Source organism: Telmatherina bonti, assembly GCF_933228915.1.
Source record: "Telmatherina bonti genome assembly, chromosome: 14".
NCBI classification, from domain to species: Eukaryota; Metazoa; Chordata; class Actinopteri; order Atheriniformes; family Telmatherinidae; genus Telmatherina; species Telmatherina bonti.
In genome coordinates, this window is record NC_136612.1 from 41242785 (window position 1) to 41267293 (window position 24509).

Sequence of the window (24509 nt, forward strand, 5' to 3'; positions counted from 1 at the left end):
ATCCCAGATCTACCAGACCAGGCAGGATCCCAGATCTACCACACCAGATCTACATACCAGGCAGGATCCCAGATCTACCAGACCAGGCAGGATCCCAGATCTACCATACCAGGTGCAGACTATGCAAAGGAGCCCCTGAAACAATCCAGCACCTCACAGCAGGGTGCAAGATACTTGCAGGTAAAGAATACATGGAGCACCATAACCAAGTAGCTGGCATAGTTTACAGGAACATCTGTGTATAATATGGACTGGAGACCCCTCAGTCCCAGTGGGAAACTCCCCCCAAGGTGGTGGAGAATGAGAGGGCTAAGGTCCTCTGGGACTTCCAGATCCAGACAGATAAAATGGTGGTGGCCAACCAAGCGGACATAGTGATCATGGATAAGCAGCAGAGGAAAGCCGTAGTGATCGATGTATCCATCCCCAATGATGGAAATATCAAGAAAAAGGAGAAACTGGAGAAGGCCTCAAGGAAGAAATATGCATTTTCAGAAAATCCTATTTTCACTGGTATACGTTAAGGTAGTGGGCGGCACTTTCGTTCAACACTCTTCTTTCAGGTTCAATCACCTGACGGCGCGCCGTGCGCACTCACTCACGTTCATACACACTGAGCTCCCTAAACCACAGTCACACTCATCCCCCAACACCATCATCGTGATTTGTTACAATAGTATCTGCTGCCGAACGAGCTGCAGGTGCTCCCAACAGCGGTTACCTTGGCAACGCAAAAACAAGAGACATTAAATAGTCCGCTCAGCTGCTTCTTCTTAAAAACATTATTTTAACAGGAAAAACAACATTCGTAATTAATCTTATCACTTTTGTGAGTGACCATGGTATAAGCGAGATAATGCCCTCCGAGGTGTCCATTATCAGTAATTAGTGGACTTCGTCAGACGTGAACCATCCATTAATTTCTGATAACGGACACCTCGTCAGACATTATCCCTTACTTATTACACGTCGAATGATGTAGTTCAGTCTGAATGGGAGGATTAACTCAGAGTTGCTGGTTCTAAACATGTCAAGGAGCAGGGTAGTCTAGCATCCGGTTTCCATAGTAACACCTGATCACCTCTGGATGGGGTTACCTGGTCCTGCCGAGATCAGATTTTCCAGGACTTTCTCTCCAACTGTCGTCCAGCTTTATGACGATGAGCTGGAACCTGATCTCGCCTGCTGGTCTGCAGCTTTGTCAGGATAAATAAAGTTTCTATTGGATTTCAAAAGAAGCTGAGTTTTTCAGTCTGTGTTCAGTCTGGAAAACCGGGATTAGTTGGAAAACTGGGTTCAGTCTGGGAACCGGGATTAGTCGGAAAACCGGGTTCAGTCTGGAAAACCGGGATTAGTTGGAAAACTGGGTTCAGTCTGGGAACCGGGATTAGTCGGAAAACCGGGTTCAGTCTGGGAACCAGGTTCAGTCTGGGAACCGGGATTAGTCGGAAAACCGGGTCCGCTGGGCCTCGGTCCCGTCCGCTGGAAGAGGACTGGTTCTCAGACCGGAGAACCTTATTGAGACGCTTCTATTTTGAAGTTTCACAGTGAGACTATGTTCAGCGAAAAGAGGACATGAAGGTCCAGACTGGGACAGAACCAGCTCATCTCGGTCAGACAGTAAACAAACCAGATTTTATTAGTCTCAGAAACAGCAGCAGCAGCAGAGCTCCTGCAGAGGGGGAATAAACTCATATGCCAACATAACTACTTCCTGTCTGCACAGGAAGCCGGCACGAGGAGAGGATCATGGGAAGCTGTCGTCGTCATCCTCAGCCATTTCTTTGGCAAACTCCAGATCCTGCTGCTCGCGTTCCCGACGCTCCTGAAGACAGCGCAGATGAAACATGATTAGTCAAACAGTGATGTCCAATTTGTGGACCAATGAGACGCCAGTCTCTCACCTCTGCTGACTCCAGGTCCTTGTTGTAGGCTTTAGGAGGAAACCTCATCGCCTGCAGAGGAGAGATGTTTTTATCAATAACTCATCTGCATACATCTTGTTAAATATGACTTTATGCATAATTTGGGGCGTGTCCTTTTGGTTGACAGTCATCACACATACTGGAAGTGGATACAAAAACGGCGGGTTACAGCCATGTGGGGAGCGGGTTACGGCCATGTGGGGAGCGGGTTACGGCCATGTGGGGAGCGGGTTACGGCCATGTGGGGAGCGGGTTACGGCCATGTGGGGAGCGGGTTACGGCCATGTGGGGAGCGGGTTACGGCCATGTGGGGAGCGGGTTACGGCCATGTGGGGAGCGGGTTACGGCCATGTGGGGAGCGGGTTACAGCCATGTGGGGAGCGGGTTACGGCCATGTGGGGAGCGGGTTACGGCCATGTGGGGAGCGGGTTACGGCCATGTGGGGAGCGGGTTACGGCCATGTGGGGAGCGGGTTACGGCCATGTGGGGAGCGGGTTACGGCCATGTGGGGAGCGGTTACGGCCATGTGGGGAGCGGTTACGGCCATGTGGGGAGCGGGTTACGGCCATGTGGGGAGCGGGTTACGGCCATGTGGGGAGCGGGTTACGGCCATGTGGGGAGCGGTTACGGCCATGTGGGGAGCGGGTTACGGCCATGTGGGGAGCGGGTTACGGCCATGTGGGGAGCGGGTTACGGCCATGTGGGGAGCGGTTACGGCCATGTGGGGAGCGGGTTACGGCCATGTGGGGAGCGGGTTACGGCCATGTGGGGAGCGGGTTACGGCCATGTGGGGAGCAGGTTACCTTGACAGACATGTTGTGGATGTCCAGGCAGAAGGAGATCCTCTGGTGAAACGCCAGCTGGGGCTCTCTGGTTCCGTAGATATCCATGGTCTCCTTTGATTGGACAAAGCCTTTCTCATGGTTGATGCTGGCCTCGATCACGCCATCACGGATCGCCTGGGTAACAAACAATGTCACATGACAGTCTTGTCAGACCGCACCCACTGGTTTGGACTGGGACCAATAGTTATATCCTTGTTACCTTGGCGACTATGAACTCTGCGTCCTCCGGACTGTCAAGCTGCAGCTTCTGAGCGATGTCGGACAGAGAGATACGAGAGTACGACAGGCTGATCATACGCACACCTGCAAGCACACACGCCGTCAGGTCAGGGACATCGCTGTGATGTCACAGCAGAGGTGAATTGTGATTGGCTCACCGGTCTTAATGACGTTGTGTCGCAGGCGGATGATGAGCGTGTACGTCCCATCCGTCTGGAACTTCTCTCCAAACTGCTCCAGCACCTGGTTGAACTTAGCCAGGTTACCTGTCCTCACAGCTGGAGCGCGCACGCACACACACACACGCACACACACACGCACACACACACACACACACACACACACACACACTACCTTAAGACCAGACCTCTGAAAGATCAAATCAACACCTCAGAGCTTCCCGACAGCGTTCTGATCACATGACCTGCTGGAGGCTGTGGTCATGTGATCAGCCGACGACCACAGGGGGTGGCCGACGACTCACAACAGCGTAACCATGACGCCCGGCGGTGGAGGTACTGACCCTGGGTGAGCAGGAAGTACGGCATCAGCGACCTTTTCAGTGACGGCTGTCTGAACTGAAGACGGTCTGGAATTTCCCCAAGCAGCAGTTCCACCACGATCAGCAGCTTGTGGACCTGAGGACACGGAGACATGGTGAGGACACGGAGACATGGTGAGGACACGGAGACATGGTGAAGAGACGTGGTGAGGACACGGAGACATGGTGAGGACACGGAGACATGGTGAGGAGACGGAGACATGGTGAAGAGACGTGGTGAGGACACGGAGACATGGTGAGGACACGGAGACATGGTGAGGAGACGTGGTGAGGACACGGAGACATGGTGAGGACACGGAGACATGGTGAGGAGACGTGGTGAGGACACGGAGACATGGTGAGGACACGGAGACATGGTGAGGAGACGTGGTGAGGACACGGAGACATGGTGAGGACACGGAGACATGGTGAGGAGACGTGGTGAGGACACGGAGACATGGTGAGGAGACGTGGTGAGGACACGGAGACATGGTGAGGACACGGAGACATGGTGAGGACACGTGGTGAGGACACGGAGACATGGTGAGGAGACGTGGTGAGGACACGGAGACATGGTGAGGACACGTGGTGAGGACACGGAGACATGGTGAGGACACGTGGTGAGGACACGGAGACATGGTGAGGAGACGTGGTGAGGACACGGAGACGTGGTGAGGACACGGAGAGATGGTGAGGACACGGAGACGTGGTGAGGACACGGAGACGTGGTGAGGACACGGAGACATGGTGAGGACACGTGGTGAGGACACGGAGACGTGGTGAGGACACGGAGACGTGGTGAGGACACGGAGACATGGTGAGGACACGTGGTGAGGACACGGAGACGTGGTGAGGACACGGAGACATGGTGAGGACACGTGGTGAGGACACAGAGACGTGGTGAGGACACGGAGACGTGGTGAGGACACGGAGAGATGGTGAGGACACGGAGACGTGGTGAGGACACGGAGAGATGGTGAGGACACGGAGAGGTGGTGAGGACACGGAGACGGGGTGAGGACACGGAGACGGGGTGAGGACACGGAGACGTGGTGAGGACACGGAGACGGGGTGAGGACACGGAGAGATGGTGAGGACACGGAGACGTGGTGAGGACACGGAGACGTAGTGAAGAGACATGGTGAGGACACGGAGACATGGTGAGGACACGGAGACGTAGTGAAGAGACGTGGTGAGGACACGGAGACGTAGTGAAGAGACATGGTGAGGACACAGAGACGTAGTGAAGAGACATGGTGAGGACACGGAGACATGGTGAAGAGACGTGGTGAGGACACGGAGACATGGTGAAGAGACGTGGTGAGGACACAGAGACATGGTGAGGACACGGAGACGTGGTGAGGAGACGTGGTGAGGACACGGAGACGTGGTGAGGACACGGAGACGTGGTGAAGAGACGTGGTGAGGACACAGAGACATAGTGAGGACACGGAGACGTGGTGAGGAGACATGGTGAGGACACAGAGACATAGTGAGGACACGGAGACGTGGTGAGGACACGGAGACGTGGTGAAGAGACGTGGTGAGGACACAGAGACATAGTGAGGACACGGAGACGTGGTGAGGACACGGAGACGTGGTGAAGAGACGTGGTGAGGACACAGAGACATAGTGAGGACACGGAGACGTGGTGAGGAGACGGAGACGTAGTGAAGAGACATGGTGAGGACACGGAGACGTGGTGAGGACACGGAGACGTGGTGAGGACACGGAGACGTGGTGAGGACACAGACGTGGTGAGGACACGGAGACGTGGTGAGGACACAGACGTGGTGAGGACACAGAGACTTGGTGAGGACACGGAGACGTGGTGAGGACACGGAGAGATGGTGAGGACACGGAGACGTGGTGAGGACACGGAGAGATGGTGAGGACACGGAGAGGTGGTGAGGACACGGAGACGTGGTGAGGACACGGAGACGTGGTGAGGACACGGAGAGATGGTGAGGACACGGAGACGTGGTGAGGACACGGAGAGATGGTGAGGACACGGAGAGGTGGTGAGGACACGGAGACGGGGTGAGGACACGGAGACGTGGTGAGGACACGGAGACGGGGTGAGGACACGGAGAGATGGTGAGGACACGGAGACGTGGTGAGGACACGGAGACGTAGTGAAGAGACATGGTGAGGACACGGAGACATGGTGAGGACACGGAGACGTAGTGAAGAGACGTGGTGAGGACACGGAGACGTAGTGAAGAGACATGGTGAGGACACAGAGACGTAGTGAAGAGACATGGTGAGGACACGGAGACATGGTGAAGAGACGTGGTGAGGACACGGAGACCTAGTGAGGACACAGAGACATGGTGAGGACACGGAGACGTGGTGAGGACACGGAGAGATGGTGAGGACACGGAGACGTGGTGAGGACACGGAGACGTAGTGAAGAGACATGGTGAGGACACGGAGACATGGTGAGGACACGGAGACGTAGTGAAGAGACGTGGTGAGGACACGGAGACGTAGTGAAGAGACATGGTGAGGACACAGAGACGTAGTGAAGAGACATGGTGAGGACACGGAGACATGGTGAAGAGACGTGGTGAGGACACGGAGACATGGTGAAGAGACGTGGTGAGGACACAGAGACATGGTGAGGACACGGAGACGTGGTGAGGAGACGTGGTGAGGACACGGAGACGTGGTGAGGACACGGAGACGTGGTGAAGAGACGTGGTGAGGACACAGAGACATAGTGAGGACACGGAGACGTGGTGAGGAGACATGGTGAGGACACAGAGACATAGTGAGGACACGGAGACGTGGTGAGGACACGGAGACGTGGTGAAGAGACGTGGTGAGGACACAGAGACATAGTGAGGACACGGAGACGTGGTGAGGACACGGAGACGTGGTGAAGAGACGTGGTGAGGACACAGAGACATAGTGAGGACACGGAGACGTGGTGAGGAGACGGAGACGTAGTGAAGAGACATGGTGAGGACACGGAGACGTGGTGAGGACACGGAGACGTGGTGAGGACACGGAGACGTGGTGAGGACACAGACGTGGTGAGGACACGGAGACGTGGTGAGGACACAGACGTGGTGAGGACACAGAGACTTGGTGAGGACACGGAGACGTGGTGAGGACACGGAGACGTGGTGAGGACACAGACGTGGTGAGGACACAGAGACTTGGTGAGGACACGGAGACGTGGTGAGGACACGGAGACGTGGTGAGGACACGGAGACGTTGTGAGGACACGGAGACGTGGTGAGGACACGGAGACGTGGTGAGGACACAGACGTGGTGAGGACACAGAGACGTGGTGAGGACACGGAGACGTGGTGAGGACACGGAGACGTTGTGAGGACACGGAGACGTGGTGAGGACACGGAGACGTGGTGAGGACACAGAGACGTGGTGAGGACACGGAGACGTGGTGAGGACACAGAGACGTGGTGAGGACACGGAGACGTGGTGAGACGTGGTGAGGACACGGAGACGTAGTGAGGACACAGAGACGTGGTGAGGACACGGAGACGTGACAGGGAGACACGGGGAGACGGGACACGGGAAGACGGGACAGCGGCAGACGGGACACGGGGAGACGGGACAGGGGGAGACGGGACAGCGGCAGACGGGACACGGGGAGACGGGACACGGGGAGACGGGACACGGGGAGACGGGACAGCGGCAGACGGGACACGGGGAGACGGGACAGGGGGAGACGGGACAGCGACAGACGGGACAGGGGGAGACGGGACAGCGGCAGACGGGACACGGGGAGACGGGACAGCGGCAGACGGGACACGGGGAGACGGGACAGGGGGAGACGGGACAGCGGCAGACGGGACACGGGGAGACGGGACACGGGGAGACGGGACACGGGGAGACGGGACACGGGGAGACGGGACAGCGGCAGACGGGACACGGGGAGACGGGACAGCGGCAGACGGGACACGGGGAGACGGGACACGGGGAGACGGGACAGCGGCAGACGGGACACGGGGAGACGGGACAGGGGGAGACGGGACACGGGGAGACGGGACAGCGGCAGACGGGACACGGGGAGACGGGACAGGGGCAGACGGGACACGGGGAGACGGGACAGCGGCAGACGGGACACGGGGAGACGGGACAGGGGGAGACGGGACAGGGGGAGACGGGACAGCGGCAGACGGGACAGGGGGAGACGGGACAGCGGCAGACGGGACAGCGGCAGACGGGACAGCGGCAGACGGGACACGGGGAGACGGGACAGCGGCAGACGGGACACGGGGAGACGGGACAGCGGCAGACGGGACACGGGGAGACGGGACAGCGGCAGACGGGACACGGGGAGACGGGACAGCGGCAGACGGGACACGGGGAGACGGGACACGGGGAGACGGGACAGCGGCAGACGGGGAGACGGGACAGCGGCAGACGGGACACGGGGAGACGGGACACGGGGAGACGGGACACGGGGAGACGGGACAGCCAGACGGGACAGCGGCAGACGGGACACGGGGAGACGGGACAGGGGGAGACGGGACACGGGGAGACGGGACAGGGGGAGACGGGACACGGGGAGACGGGACAGGGGGAGACGGGACACGGGGAGACGGGACACGGGGAGACGGGACAGCGGCAGACGGGACACGGGGAGACGGGACAGCGGCAGACGGGACACGGGGAGACGGGACAGCGGCAGACGGGACACGGGGAGACGGGACAGGGGGAGACGGGACAGGGGGAGACGGGACACGGGGAGACGGGACAGCGGCAGACGGGACACGGGGAGACGGGACACGGGGAGACGGGACAGCGGCAGACGGGACACGGGGAGACGGGACAGCGGCAGACGGGACACGGGGAGACGGGACACGGGGAGACGGGACACGGGGAGACGGGACACGGGGAGACGGGACAGCGGCAGACGGGACAGCGGCAGACGGGACAGCGGCAGACGGGACAGCGGCAGACGGGACACGGGGAGACGGGACAGCGGCAGACGGGACACGGGGAGACGGGACAGCGGCAGACGGGACAGCGGCAGACGGGACACGGGGAGACGGGACAGCGGCAGACGGGACACGGGGAGACGGGACAGGGGGAGACGGGACACGGGGAGACGGGACAGGGGGAGACGGGACAGCGGCAGACGGGACACGGGGAGACGGGACAGCGGCAGACGGGACAGCGGCAGACGGGACACGGGGAGACGGGACAGCGGCAGACGGGACACGGGGAGACGGGACACGGGGAGACGGGACAGGGGGAGACGGGACACGGGGAGACGGGACAGGGGGAGACGGGACACGGGGAGACGGGACAGCGGCAGACGGGACACGGGGAGACGGGACAGCGGCAGACGGGACACGGGGAGACGGGACAGCGGCAGACGGGACACGGGGAGACGGGACACGGGGAGACGGGACAGCGGCAGACGGGGAGACGGGACAGCGGCAGACGGGACACGGGGAGACGGGACACGGGGAGACGGGACACGGGGAGACGGGACAGCCAGACGGGACAGCGGCAGACGGGACACGGGGAGACGGGACAGGGGGAGACGGGACACGGGGAGACGGGACACGGGGAGACGGGACACGGGGAGACGGGACACGGGGAGACGGGACAGCGGCAGACGGGACACGGGGAGACGGGACAGGGGGAGACGGGACACGGGGAGACGGGACACGGGGAGACGGGACACGGGGAGACGGGACAGGGGGAGACGGGACACGGGGAGACGGGACAGGGGGAGACGGGACACGGGGAGACGGGACACGGGGAGACGGGACAGCGGCAGACGGGACACGGGGAGACGGGACAGCGGCAGACGGGACACGGGGAGACGGGACAGCGGCAGACGGGACACGGGGAGACGGGACAGGGGGAGACGGGACAGGGGGAGACGGGACACGGGGAGACGGGACAGCGGCAGACGGGACACGGGGAGACGGGACACGGGGAGACGGGACAGCGGCAGACGGGACACGGGGAGACGGGACAGCGGCAGACGGGACACGGGGAGACGGGACAGCGGCAGACGGGACACGGGGAGACGGGACACGGGGAGACGGGACACGGGGAGACGGGACACGGGGAGACGGGACAGCGGCAGACGGGACAGCGGCAGACGGGACAGCGGCAGACGGGACAGCGGCAGACGGGACAGCGGCAGACGGGACACGGGGAGACGGGACAGCGGCAGACGGGACACGGGGAGACGGGACAGCGGCAGACGGGACAGCGGCAGACGGGACACGGGGAGACGGGACAGCGGCAGACGGGACACGGGGAGACGGGACAGGGGGAGACGGGACACGGGGAGACGGGACAGGGGGAGACGGGACAGCGGCAGACGGGACACGGGGAGACGGGACAGCGGCAGACGGGACAGCGGCAGACGGGACACGGGGAGACGGGACAGCGGCAGACGGGACACGGGGAGACGGGACACGGGGAGACGGGACAGGGGGAGACGGGACACGGGGAGACGGGACAGGGGGAGACGGGACACGGGGAGACGGGACAGGGGGAGACGGGACAGGGGGAGACGGGACAGCGGCAGACGGGACACGGGGAGACGGGACAGGGGGAGACGGGACAGGGGGAGACGGGACAGCGGCAGACGGGACACGGGGAGACGGGACACGGGGAGACGGGACACGGGGAGACGGGACACGGGGAGACGGGACACGGGGAGACGGGACACGGGGAGACGGGACAGCGGCAGACGGGACACGGGGAGACGGGACACGGGGAGACGGGACACGTACGGTCTGCTTGAAGCCCACGGCGGTGTGCTGGGGAGCCTTCCTCAGAGCGTTGGTTAGAGTCCGGCGGGCCTCTGAGTACTCCAGCTGGATGGCCTTTATCCGACCTGGGGGTCACATGACACTGAGGTAGAAGCTCCTGGTGGGTGGGGTCAGCAGATGGGTGGGCGGGGTGTTACCTGTGTAGTAGAGGTACCTGGCCCACTCGTTGTTGTTGGCCAGCTCGGGGAAGATGGACTTGGACACCAGCTTCTCAGCCTGGTCGTACAGGTTGAAGTGCAGGTAGTTCCTCAGCAGCAGGTTGAGCAGGACCGCCTGGCCGTCGGCGTCGTGCCGCAGCGTCGCCGTACGCAGCCGCGTGTGCAGGAAGCTGGGGGGACAGGTGGAGGTGAGGGGGGACAGGTGGAGGTGAGGGGGGACAGGTGGAGGTGGGGGGGACAGGTGGAGGTGGGGGGGGGACAGGTGGAGGTGAGGGGGGACAGGTGGAGGTGAGGGGGGACAGGTGGAGGTGAGGGGGGACAGGTGGAGGTGAGGGGGGGACAGGTGGAGGTGGGGGGGGGACAGGTGGAGGTGGGAGGGACAGGTGGAGGTGATGGGGGACAGGTGGAGGTGAGGGGGGACAGGTGGAGGTGGGAGGGACAGGTGGAGGTGAGGGGGGACAGGTGGAGGTGGGGGGGACAGGTGGAGGTGAGGGGGGACAGGTGGAGGTGGGAGGGACAGGTGGAGGTGGGAGGGACAGGTGGAGGTGAGGGGGGACAGGTGGAGGTGAGGGGGGACAGGTGGAGGTGAGGAGGGACAGGTGGAGGTGGGAGGGACAGGTGGAGGTGAGGGGGACAGGTGGAGGTGGGAGGGACAGGTGGAGGTGAGGGGGGACAGGTGGAGGTGATGGGGGACAGGTGGAGGTGGGGGGGACAGGTGGAGGTGAGGGGGGACAGGTGGAGGTGGGAGGGACAGGTGGAGGTGGGAGGGACAGGTGGAGGTGAGGGGGGACAGGTGGAGGTGAGGGGGGACAGGTGGAGGTGGGGGGGGACAGGTGGAGGTGAGGGGGACAGGTGGAGGTGAGGGGGACAGGTGGAGGTGAGGGGGGACAGGTGGAGGTGAGGGGGGACAGGTGGAGGTGGGGGGGGACAGGTGGAGGTGGGGGGGGACAGGTGGAGGTGAGGGGGGACAGGTGGAGGTGAGGGGGGACAGGTGGAGGTGGGGGGGGACAGGTGGAGGTGAGGGGGGACAGGTGGAGGTGGGGGGGGACAGGTGGAGGTGGGGGGGGACAGGTGGAGGTGAGGGGGACAGGTGGAGGTGGGGGGGACAGGTGGAGGTGAGGGGGGACAGGTGGAGGTGGGAGGGACAGGTGGAGGTGAGGGGGGACAGGTGGAGGTGGGGGGGGACAGGTGGAGGTGGGGGGGACAGGTGGAGGTGAGGGGGGACAGGTGGAGGTGGGAGGGACAGGTGGAGGTGATGGGGGACAGATGGAGGTGAGGGGGGACAGGTGGAGGTGAGGGGGGACAGGTGGAGGTGGGAGGGACAGGTGGAGGTGATGGGGGACAGGTGGAGGTGGGGGGGGACAGGTGGAGGTGGGGGGGACAGGTGGAGGTGAGGGGGGACAGGTGGAGGTGGGAGGGACAGGTGGAGGTGATGGGGGACAGATGGAGGTGAGGGGGGACAGGTGGAGGTGAGGGGGGACAGGTGGAGGTGGGGGGGACAGGTGGAGGTGGGAGGGACAGGTGTAGGTGGGGGGGACAGGTGGAGGTGAGGGGGGACAGGTGGAGGTGGGGGGGACAGGTGGAGGTGGGAGGGACAGGTGTAGGTGGGGGGGACAGGTGGAGGTGAGGGGGGACAGGTGGAGGTGGGGGGGACAGGTGGAGGTGAGGGGGGACAGGTGGAGGTGGGGGGGACAGGTGGAGGTGAGGGGGGACAGGTGGAGGTGGGAGGGACAGGTGGAGGTGGGGGGGACAGGTGGAGGTGAGGGGGGACAGGTGGAGGTGAGGGGGGACAGGTGGAGGTGAGGGGGACAGGTGGAGGTGAGGGGGGACAGGTGGAGGTGGGAGGGACAGGTGGAGGTGAGGGGGACAGATGGAGGTGAGGAGGGACAGGTGGAGGTGAGGGGGGACAGGTGGAGGTGGGGGGGACAGGTGGAGGTGGGAGGGACAGGTGTAGGTGGGGGGGACAGGTGGAGGTGAGGGGGGACAGGTGGAGGTGGGGGGGACAGGTGGAGGTGAGGGGGACAGGTGGAGGTGAGGGGGGACAGGTGGAGGTGGGAGGGACAGGTGGAGGTGGGGGGGACAGGTGGAGGTGAGGGGGGACAGGTGGAGGTGAGGGGGGACAGGTGGAGGTGAGGGGGGACAGGTGGAGGTGAGGGGGACAGGTGGAGGTGAGGGGGGACAGGTGGAGGTGAGGGGGACAGGTGGAGGTGAGGGGGACAGGTGGAGGTGAGGGGGGACAGGTGGAGGTGGGAGGGACAGGTGGAGGTGATGGGGGACAGGTGGAGGTGAGGGGGGACAGGTGGAGGTGAGGGGGGACAGGTGGAGGTGATGGGGGACAGGTGGAGGTGAGGGTGGAGGTGAGGGGGGACAGGTGGAGGTGATGGGGGACAGGTGGAGGTGAGGGTGGAGGTGAGGGGGGACAGGTGGAGGTGGGGGGGACAGGTGGAGGTGAGGGGGGACAGGTGGAGGTGAGGGGGGACAGGTGGAGGTGGGGGGGACAGGTGGAGGTGGGGGGGACAGGTGGAGGTGGGAGGGACAGGTGGAGGTGAGGGGGGACAGGTGGAGGTGGGAGGGACAGGTGGAGGTGAGGGGGGACAGGTGGAGGTGAGGGGGGACAGGTGGAGGTGGGGGGGACAGGTGGAGGTGAGGGGGACAGGTGGAGGTGAGGGGGGACAGGTGGAGGTGAGGGCGGACAGGTGGAGGTGAGGGCGGACAGGTGGAGGTGAGGGGGACAGGTGGAGGTGAGGGGGGACAGGTGGAGGTGGGGGGGACAGGTGGAGGTGGGAGGGACAGGTGGAGGTGGGGGGGACAGGTGGAGGTGGGAGGGACAGGTGGAGGTGGGGGGGGACAGGTGGAGGTGGGAGGGACAGGTGGAGGTGGGGGGGACAGGTGGAGGTGAGGGGGGACAGGTGGAGGTGGGGGGGGACAGGTGGAGGTGGGAGGGACAGGTGGAGGTGAGGGGGACAGGTGGAGGTGAGGGGGACAGGTGGAGGTGGGAGGGACAGGTGGAGGTGGGGGGGACAGGTGGAGGTGGGGGGGGACAGGTGGAGGTGGGAGGGACAGGTGGAGGTGAGGGGGGACAGGTGGAGGTGGGAGGGACAGGTGGAGGTGGGGGGGGACAGGTGGAGGTGGGAGGGACAGGTGGAGGTGGGAGGGACAGGTGGAGGTGAGGGGGGACAGGTGGAGGTGGGAGGGACAGGTGGAGGTGGGAGGGACAGGTGGAGGTGGGGGGGGACAGGTGGAGGTGGGAGGGACAGGTGGAGGTGGGGGGGGACAGGTGGAGGTGGGAGGGACAGGTGGAGGTGAGGGGGGACAGGTGGAGGTGGGAGGGACAGGTGGAGGTGGGGGGGACAGGTGGAGGTGGGAGGGACAGGTGGAGGTGGGGGGGACAGGTGGAGGTGGGGGGGGACAGGTGGAGGTGGGAGGGACAGGTGGAGGTGAGGGGGGACAGGTGGAGGTGGGGGGGACAGGTGGAGGTGGGGGGGGACAGGTGGAGGTGGGAGGGACAGGTGGAGGTGAGGGGGACAGGTGGAGGTGAGGGGGGACAGGTGGAGGTGAGGGGGACAGGTGGAGGTGAGGGGGGACAGGTGGAGGTGGGGGGGACAGGTGGAGGTGAGGGGGACAGGTGGAGGTTTACCTGCGGATGGTGTCCAGCTGGTTCAGGAACTCGTGGACTCGGGCGTGGTAATAGTAGCATTTAGCAGCGATCAGGTCCAGAGCCCGGCTCTTCTTAGAACCGATCTTCTGCAGCAGGTCATCAGAGACCTTCTGGGCCTGGAACAGAGACGCGGTGAGGACCGGGACCAGGTCTAGACCGGAACAGAGACGCGGTGAGGACCGGGACCAGGTCTAAACCGGAACAGAGACGCGGTGAGGACCGGGACCAGGCCTAGACCGGAACAGAGACACGGTGAGGACCGGGACCAGGTCTAGACCGGAACAGAGACGCGGTGAGGACCGGGACCAGGTCTAAACCGGAACAGAGACACGGTGAGGACCGGGACCAGGTCTAGACCGGAACAGAGACACGGTGAGGACCGGGACCAGGTCTAGACCGGAACAGAGACGCGGTGAGGACCGGGACCAGGTCTAAACCGGAACAGAGACGCGGTGAGGACCGGGACCAGGTCTAAACCGGAACAGAGACGCGGTGAGGACCGGGACCAGGTCTAAACCGGAACAGAGACGCGGTGAGGACCGGGACCAGGTCTAAACCGGAACAGAGACACGGTGAGGACAGGGACCAGGTCTAGACCGGAACAGAGACACGGTGAGGACCGGGACCAGGTCTAGACCGGAACAGAGACGCGGTGAGGACCGGGACCAGGTCTAAACCGGAACAGAGACGCGGTGAGGACCGGGACCAGGTCTAAACCGGAACAGAGACGCGGTGAGGACCGGGACCAGGTCTAAACCGGAACAGAGACGCGGTGAGGACCGGGACCAGGTCTAAACCGGAACAGAGACGCGGTGAGGACCGGGACCAGGTCTAAACCGGAACAGAGACGCGGTGAGGACCGGGACCAGGTCTAAACCGGAACAGAGACACGGTGAGGACCGGGACCAGGTCTAAACCGGAACAGAGACGCGGTGAGGACCGGGACCAGAACAGAGACGCGGTGAGGACCGGGACCAGGCCTAGACCGGAACAGAGACACGGTGAGGACCGGGACCAGGCCTAGACCGGAACAGAGACACGGCGAGGACCGGGAGCAGGTCTAGAGCGGAACATGGTTCTGGGGGTGGTGTGACTCTAACGAGCCGCCGTAGCCTGGACTCACCTCGGTGTATCTCTTGTTGTTGGTCAGGTGGACCACCATCAGCAGCTGCAGGTAGGACTCCACCTCCGGCAGCAACGGCGCCGACGCTGCCTTCCCCGTCCTGGGTCGGAACTGGACGTCTCCGTCCGCCATCTCCATGGGCTGGGACACACACAGACATATACATGTGGTCGGAGTACTGTAACCTGGGGGCGGGGCGGAGCAGAGGGGGGTGGGGCGGAGCATATGGGGCGGGGCAGAGGGGGCGGGGCAGAGGGGGCAGGGCGTGGTCTTACCTCCTCCAGGAAGCCCAGCAGGAAGTCTCTGGCGGCGGCGTTGTTCGTGAAGAACCCGCAGACGGCCTTGTGGAGGACGTTGGCGTTGAGACGGCGGCTGGTGGAGGGCAGCGCTCGGAGGGCACGCAGGACGAAGCGGGGCTCCTTCCCCGACACCGCCTTCTCAATCTGCTTCACGTGCTCCTTAATGTCTGTAGAAATAACACATAGATCTGCAGTGAGCTGTTCTCATCTGCACGTCACCCTCCCACGTCTAACACACATATACACATCTCGTCTGGGTTTACCCTCCAACAACATTTAGTCTGGGTTTATCCTCCAACATCTCGTCTGGGTTTACCCTCCAACAACATTTAGTCTGGGTTTACCCTCCAACAACATCTCGTCTGGGTTTACCCTCCAACATCTCGTCTGGGTTTACCCTCCAACAACATTTAGTCTGGGTTTATCCTCCAACATCTCGTCTGGGTTTACCCTCCAACAACATTTAGTCTGGGTTTACCCTCCAACAACATCTCGTCTGGGTTTACCCTCCAACAACATCTCGTCTGGGTTTACCCTCCAACAACATCTCGTCTGGGTTTACCCTCCAACATTTAGTCTGGGTTTACCCTCCAACATTTAGTCTGGGTTTACCCTCCAACAACATTTAGTCTGGGTTTACCATCCAACAACATTTAGTCTGGGTTTACCCTCCAACATCTCGTCTGGGTTTACCCTCCAACAACATTTAGTCTGGGTTTACCCTCCAACATCTCGTCTGGGTTTACCCTCCAACAACATTTAGTCTGGGTTTACCCTCCAACATCTCGTCTGGGTTTACCCTCCAACAACATTTAGTCTGGGTTTAGCCTCCAACATCTCGTCTGGGTTTAGCCTCCAACAACATTTAGTCTGGGTTTAGCCTCCAACAACATTTAGTCTGGGTTTAGCCTCAAACATCTCGTCTGGATTTAGCCTCAAACATCTCGTCTGGATTTACCCTCCAACATCTCGTCTGGGTTTACCCTCCAACATCATTTAGTCTGGGTTTACCCTCCAACAACATTTAGTCTGGGTTTACCCACCAACAACATTTAGTCTGGGTTTACCCTCCAACAAGATTTAGTCTGGGTTTACCCTCCAACATCATTTAGTCTGGGTTTACCCTCCAACAACATTTAGTCTGGGTTTACCCTCCAACAACATTTAGTCTGGGTTTTCCCTCCAACAACATTTAGTCTGGGTTTTCCCTCCAACAACATTAAGTCTGGGTTTACAATCCAACAACATTAAGTCTGGGTTTACCATCCAACAACATTAAGTCTGGGTTTACCATCCAACAGCATTTAGTCTGGGTTTACCATCCAACAGCATTTAGTCTGGGTTTACCATCCAACAGCATTTAGTCTGGGTTTATCCTCCAACATCTCGTCTGGGTTTACCCTCCAACAACATTTAGTCTGGGTTTACCCTCCAACATCTCGTCTGGGTTTACCCTCCAACAACATTTAGTCTGGGTTTACCCTCCAACAACATCTCGTCTGGGTTTACCCTCCAACAACATCTCGTCTGGGTTTACCCTCCAACAACATCTCGTCTGGGTTTACCCTCCAACATTTAGTCTGGGTTTACCCTCCAACATTTAGTCTGGGTTTACCATCCAACAACATTTAGTCTGGGTTTACCCTCCAACATCTCGTCTGGGTTTACCCTCCAACAACATTTAGTCTGGGTTTATCCTCCAACATCTCGTCTGGGTTTACCCTCCAACAACATTTAGTCTGGGTTTACCCTCCAACAACATTTAGTCTGGGTTTACCCTCCAACATCTCGTCTGGGTTTAGCCTCCAACAACATCTCGTCTGGGTTTACCCTCCAACAACATCTCGTCTGGGTTTACCCTCCAACAACATCTCGTCTGGGTTTACCCTCCAACAACATCTCGTCTGGGTTTACCCTCCAACATCTCGTCTGGGTTTACCCTCCAACATTTAGTCTGGGTTTACCCTCCAACATTTAGTCTGGGTTTACCCTCCAACATTTAGTCTGGGTTTACCCTCCAACATTTAGTCTGGGTTTACCCTCCAACATCTCGTCTGGGTTTACCCTCCAACAACATTTAGTCTGGGTTTACCCTCCAACAACATTTAGTCTGGGTTTACCCTCCAACAACATTTAGTCTGGGTCTACCATCCAACAACATTTAGTCTGGGTTTACCATCCAACAACATTAAGTCTGGGTTTACCATCCAACAACATTAAGTCTGGGTTTACCATCCAACAACATTAAGTCTGGGTTTACCATCCAACAGCATTTAGTCTGGGTTTACCATCCAACAGCATTTAGTCTGGGTTTACCCTCCAACCTTTAGTCTGGGTTTACCCTCCAACCTTTAGTCTGGGTTTACCCTCCAACATTTAGTCTGGGTTTACCATCCAACAGCATTTAGTCTGGGTTTACCATCCAACAGCATTTAGTCTGGGTTTACCCTCAAACAACATTTAGTCTGGGTTTACCCTCCAACAACATTTAGTCTGGGTTTACCCTCCAACAACATTTAGTCTGGGTCTACCATCCAACAACATTTAGTCTAGGTTTCCCCTCCAACATTTAGTCTAGGTTTCCCCTCCAACATTTAGTCTGGGTTTACCCTCCAACAGCATTTAGTCTGGATTTACCATCCAACATTTAGTCTGGGTTTACCATCCAACATTTAGTCTGGGTTTACCATCCAACATTTAGTCTAGGTTTATCCTCCAACAACATTTAGTCTGGGTTTCCCCTCCAACAACATTTAGTCTGGGTTTCCCCTCCAACAACATTTAGTCTGGGTTTCCCCTCCAACAACATTTAGTCTGGGTTTCCCCTCCAACAACATTTAGTCTGGGTTTACCCTCCAACATTTAGTCTGGGTTTCCCCTCCAACAAAATCTCGTCTGGGTTTACCCTCCAACATTTAGACTGGGTTTACCCTCCAACAGCATTTAGTCTGGATTTACCATCCAACATTTAGTCTGGGTTTACCCTCCAACAACATTTAGTCTGGGTTTACCCTCCAACATTTAGTCTGGGTTTACCCTCCAACATTTAGTCTGGGTTTACCCTCCAACATTTAGTCTGGGTTTACCCTCCAACATTTAGTCCGGGTTTACCATCCAACAGCATTTAGTCTGGATTTACCCTCCAACAACATTTAGTCTGGGTTTACCCTCCAACAACATTTAGTCTAGGTTTACCATCCAACAACATTAAGTCTGGGTTTACCATCCAACATTTAGTCTGGGTTTACCATCCAACAGCCTTTAGTCTGGGTTTACCCTCCAACCTTTAGTCTGGGTTTACCCTCCAACCTTTAGTCTGGGTTTACCCTCCAACCTTTAGTCTGGGTTTACCCTCCAACCTTTAGTCTGGGTTTACCATCCAACCTTTAGTCTGGGTTTACCCTCCAACCTTTAGTCTGGGTTTACCATCCAACAGCATTTAGTCTGGGTTTACCATCCAACAGCATTTAGTCTGGGTTTACCCTCCAACAACATTTAGTCTGGGTTTACCCTCCAAAAACATTTAGTCTGGGTTTACCATCCAACAACATTTAGTCTGGGTTTACCATCCAACAACATTTAGTCTGGGTTTACCATCCAACATTTAGTCTAGGTTTCCCCTCCAACATTTAGTCTGGGTTTCCCCTCCAACATTTAGTCTGGGTTTCCCCTCCAACAATTAGTCTGGGCTTACCCTCCAACATTTAGACTGGGTTTACCCTCCAACAACATTTAGTCTGGATTTACCATCCAACATTTAGTCTGGGTTTACCATCCAACACTTAGTCTGGGTTTACCATCCAACATTTAGTCTAGGTTTATCCTCCAACAACATTTATTCTGGGTTTACCCTCCAACAACATTTAGTCTGGGTTTACCATCCAACAACATTTAGTCTGGGTTTACCATCCAACAACATTTAGTCTGGGTTTACCATCCAACATTTAGTCTAGGTTTCCCCTCCAACATTTAGTCTGGGTTTACCCTCCAACAAAATCTCGTCTGGGTTTACCCTCCAACATTTAGTCTGGGTTTACCATCCAACATTTAGTCTGGGTTTACCATCCAACATTTAGTCTAGGTTTATCCTCCAACAACATCTCGTCTGGGTTTACCCTCCAACAACATTTAGTCTGGGTTTACCATCCAACATTTAGTTTAGGTTTAGCCTCCAACAACATCTCGTCTGGGTTTACCATCCAACATTTAGTCTGGGTTTACCCTCCAACAACATTTAGTCTGGGTTTACCCTCCAACAACATTTAGTCTGGGTTTACCCTCCAACAACATTTAGTCTGGGTTTACCCTCCAACATTTAGTCTGGGTTTACCCTCCAACATTTAGTCTGGGTTTACCCTCCAACAAAATCTCGTCTGGGTTTACCCTCCAACATTTAGTCTGGGTTTACCCTCCAACAAAATCTCGTCTGGGTTTACCCTCCAGAGTCAGGGAATCCAGTTCTCTCGGCTGCTTCGCCGCCTCCTCCTCCGGCATCTCCACGTCCTGCGGCTCCGCGGCCTTCTCCTCCTTGGACTTGTCGGACTTGGAGTCCCGGCCTCCGGGCTTGTCGCGGCGCTTGGCCGAGGTCTCTCTCATGGTTCTGGGGGAAAGAAGCTGCTCTAAGCCGGTCAGATGGACGCAGTTTATTCTCTCTGTACGCACGATGACTGGACGATTTGCAGCGGCGCGGGGGATTGTGGGTAACCGGGGACAGACGCAACGGCGCAGGCGCAAATAGTCAATGGCAAATAGTCAATCGATCCAGCCCCGTTAAGTGACATACGGGGGCTGTGGCTGTGTGTCTCAATCAGCGCACTAACACTACTTCGCGCACTATGTTTCAGTGCGTTTACACTGACTTTTGTGCAAAAAACTCAGTGCACTGAAAGTACCCGGATGCTGCCCTAAACCCGCCCATAAATGCAGTGTGGAACGATGGACACCTCGCGCACTAAATCGACGCCATTTTGCTGACGTAGCGGAAGAGGATGGACATTTTTTTTTAAATTTTTTTTTTTTTTTATACACACAATTGGACAAAAAATACAGAACATAAACTGAGAAGTCAGGGGGTCAAGAATTAAATGAAAATATGTAAGAGAAGAAAAAAAGTTATTTAGGCCATGGACAATAGATAAAAACAACAACAACAAAAAAGGAAACTGAGCATCTTCACCTGTGTATACATCTATACACATACATATACAAAATATCATTGAGACTTCATGAGTGAAATAAGAATTTGTCCAATATGCTCATAGTTTTTAAGGCCTTAGGATATTCAAGATCTTTAATGATGGTTCTGTATTGAAAAAGTTCTTGGAGAAACATTGCAAAGCTCGGCTTGCCGTCAGCCCATTTCCTTTTATGAATATGAAACTTTCCCATGAGTCTAACAAGTTGTACAAAAAAATGTCATGTCCTTTCCCTCTTTTTTTATCTTCAAAGTAAAAAAAAAAAACAATTTCTCTTTTAAATGTATTGTAATGTGGGTGTGTCGGACGAGAAGTTGATCACTGATGCTGCTCACCTGTGGGGGGGGGTGTGGCGAGATGGATTTGCGGCTGCAGCAGAGGAGAGAAAAGGAGAGACTGAGAGGAGCGACGGGGCCCTGGACGACGGTGTGGCTGTCTGTCGGCGTTTGACAAGCATTGTCCGAGCTCAGCGGCTGCGTACGTGGCGGCACTCTGGTGGGGGGGTGCTGTTCGCAGCTTATAGTGCTGCCGGCAGCGAAGACATCTGACTAGGGGAGCTGCGTTCCTGCGATTAGGAGGGGAGGCTGGATGCCTTCTTTAGGTAGCTAGGGTCCGGGGATTAGTAAGTGCCTGGCCGGTGCACCTCCGAGCTGTTTCGACAACTGAAACCACGCAAAGACACAGAGAGCGGATGAGCACTGCCTGTTCGCCCTTCATGGCAGGAGCCGCAACACCGTTGGGTCCAGCATACTTTAATCCTTCCACCCCACGGGAGGGTCTTGTCGTCAGACCGAGGCAGGATAAGTCACTATTTTTTATTCTTATAACTTTGTTTTGTATTTGTTTATAACTCTTACTAACAGTTTTTATATCTTTTATAAGTCTGGGAGCTGTCATTTCAGGCGGTCAGTCAGACGAGCGACACTTTACCTTTCTGACGTCATATGTGGGCGTGACCTACTTGGTGTTGCAGTGGTCCTTAAAGGGGTGGTGTTTGGTGAATCCCCCTAGTGTGCTGTGTGGTGTTGCTGTGCAGCTGTCTTTGTGTGCCTCTTTGGGTGTTAATAGCTCCTTTTTGGTTTGCAGTGTTGGCTCGCAGAACATGGTGTAGTGCTCTGCCTACTGACTCCTTTATTTCATCTGCAGGTCCCAGACATTTTTAACCGGATCAACATTTTTCTAATAAAGTTTGTTGTGTATACTTATAAACTGGTGTGGTGGGTACTCTCTTGCCTCTGACACCGGACCAGACCGGATTAACAAAGGTGGTGGCAGCGTGATAAACAGAAATCTTATTACACTGGTGGCAGCGGTGGGATCAAACAGAAAATGTCAGAGGCAGAGAGTATCTCAACCCAGCTGAGGTCAATTGAACCAGCTGCTGGGGATAACTCTTCTGGTGCTATGGGTACTTCATCTGCTCAAATCGGTCAAATTGGCCGCCCTGTATTTATGCCTGAAGTATTTACAGGGGTGGGTCGTGAATGGTCTGATTGGGTTGAACAATTTGAGTTGGCTGCTGATGTGAATGGTTGGGATGGTTCTGCTAAACTTAAATTTATGTCTTTGCTATTGTCTGGTCATGCTCGGGACATGTATAATGGACTCTCCCGGGAGGCAAAGGGGGATTATGCCTTTCTGAAAGTAGCTATGTCTAGGTGTCTAGACCCTTGCCATAGCGACGAATGGAACAGAGTTGCTTTTGGCGAAAGGAGGAGGCAACCTAATGAGACCGCTCAGGAGTTTGGAAATGCTTTGCACAGGTTGGTGGCTAAAGCATACCCCACTGTAGATGACCATATGCGGGATTTACTGGCCAGAAATCAGTTTATCACCCATTTTACCACCGGAGACTTCCGTATTAGCCTCCGTGCAGCTAAACCTAAAACTTTGGAATCTGCCATCCATTTGGCTGCTGAAATGGAGCTCCTTCGGACCTTGGAGCAGACGCATATTACCTCCGATGCTAAAGTAAGAGGAATTACAGAAGACCCTAATGAAACTGATGACCGTTTAAAGGCTTTATTGGGAACTGTTGAGAATCTGTGCCAGGAGGTTAAAACGATACAGGCCGCTGTACAGGCCTTCCAGAAGCCGCCGGGTGCTGTAGCACCTTTGAGTTCTTCTAGGCCATCTAGGAACTTGGATGCAGGAGGAGTGTGCAGTTCTGATGCTACATTTGGTTCCGCCTCCAGGCGCAGGGTTAGGAAACAGGCTGGTGTGTGCTGGGAGTGTGGGTGTGATTGACACCTGCGACGTGATTGCCCCTATGTGTCGGGAAACTAGGAGGGGTGGGTACAGCAGGCCAAATGCCTACCCCTTCGGTTAAGACTCAGATTGTGGCCTTTAGAAAAAAACGGGCAGCCATGTTGCGGTTAAAGTTGGTGGAGTGGATTTTTGTGTGTTAGTGGATAGTGGGGCAGATCGCTTCATCATCCCCAAAGAGCTGTGGGTGACGATAACTAAGGAGAAATGAAAACTCACTGGATACTCTGGGAATGTATCTGCGGCCAATGGGGGGGGCGGGCATGTCGATATTGGGAGTGTGGCAAACTGTTTGTCAATTTGACTTATTGGCTTTAGTGACAGAGTTCTTAGTTGCTGATGTCCTCTCATGTGATATTCTGTTGGGCTTTGACTTTCTGTCCAAGTATGGAGCTGTGATTGATTATAAGGAGAGGGTCCTTCGTTTGATGGGGAAAACGGTACCCCTGTTGATCCATGAAGACCTGAAGAAACCTCGGACTGTAGTTATAAAATCTGATACTGCAGTCCCACCCAGGAGTGAGGTAATTCTCCCAGGAGTTGTCACAAGTCCCTTTGGTGAGTGTGTGGAAGGTCTACTTGAACCCTCAGCTTCGTTGTCTGATCATTGTGATGTTTTGGTGGCCCGAGTCGTGTGCCATGTAGAGCAGGGGGTTGTCCCAATTTGGGTCATTAATGTTACAGATGAGGTATTGACACTGAGGAAAGGCATGAAAGTTGGCACACTGTACTCTGATGTAGAGGTGTGGGATGGTTTAGAGCAAGACAGGGGAGACAAAGGTCAAGAATCCCCATGGTCTTTAGATGATCTACTTAAGCAGTTGGGGCTTGATCAGAAGGGGCTGGGAAGCTTAGAACAGAGTTGTTCAGGATTTGCTGAGTAGACATCTTTCTGTTTTTAGCACAGGTGACACAGACTTGGGAAGAACCCCGCTTGTAAGACATACGATTGATACTGGGGATGCTAAACCTGTTAAATTGCCACCACGTCGAGTCCCGCTTCATTTGCAGGAGGAGTGTGCAGAGCACATTAAGCAGATGCAGACGAGTGGTGTCATCCAGCCTTCTTGTAGTCCATGGGCTGCTCCGGTAGATCTTGTGAGAAAGAGGGACGGAGGGTTGCGATTCTATGTTGACTATCGTAGACTGAATGATTTCACTCGAAAGGACGCATACCCCCTTCCTCGGATTGATGATGCTCTAGATAGCTTGCATAAAGCCTGCTGGTTCTCAACGTTAGACCTTGCCAGTGGCTACTGGCAGGTTGAAATTGATCCTAAAGATCAACACAAAACTGCATTCATAACTCGACAGGGGTTGTTTGAGTTCAATGTGCTTATCTTTGGCTTGTGTAATGCACCCAGCACATTTCAGAGGCTCATGGATGTGGTGTTGGCTGATCTACAGTGGACCACTTGTTTGGTCTATTTAGACGATATCATTGTGTTTGGCCGCACATTTTCAGAACACGTATCGCGCCTGGATGAGGTGTTGCTTAGGTT

The 24509-nt window shown here is 57.1% G+C and overlaps 1 protein-coding gene across 1 annotated transcript; it reads right to left on the reverse strand.

Annotated features, from left to right (window-relative positions):
* Window positions 1–1616: 1616 nt before the first annotated feature.
* Window positions 1617–20358, reverse strand: psmd3 (proteasome 26S subunit, non-ATPase 3). Its single transcript, XM_079252722.1, has 12 exons — window positions 19984–20358; window positions 15524–15714; window positions 15249–15389; window positions 14105–14241; window positions 10447–10637; window positions 10271–10374; window positions 3513–3627; window positions 3148–3267; window positions 2970–3073; window positions 2729–2884; window positions 1905–1955; window positions 1617–1825 (listed from the first exon to the last, which is right to left on the reverse strand). The coding sequence occupies exons 1-12, from the start codon at window positions 20141–20143 to the stop codon at window positions 1748–1750; spliced, it is 1548 nt and encodes a 515-aa protein (XP_079108848.1). The 5' UTR covers window positions 20144–20358; the 3' UTR covers window positions 1617–1747.
* Between the last annotated feature and the right edge of the window lie 4151 nt (window positions 20359–24509).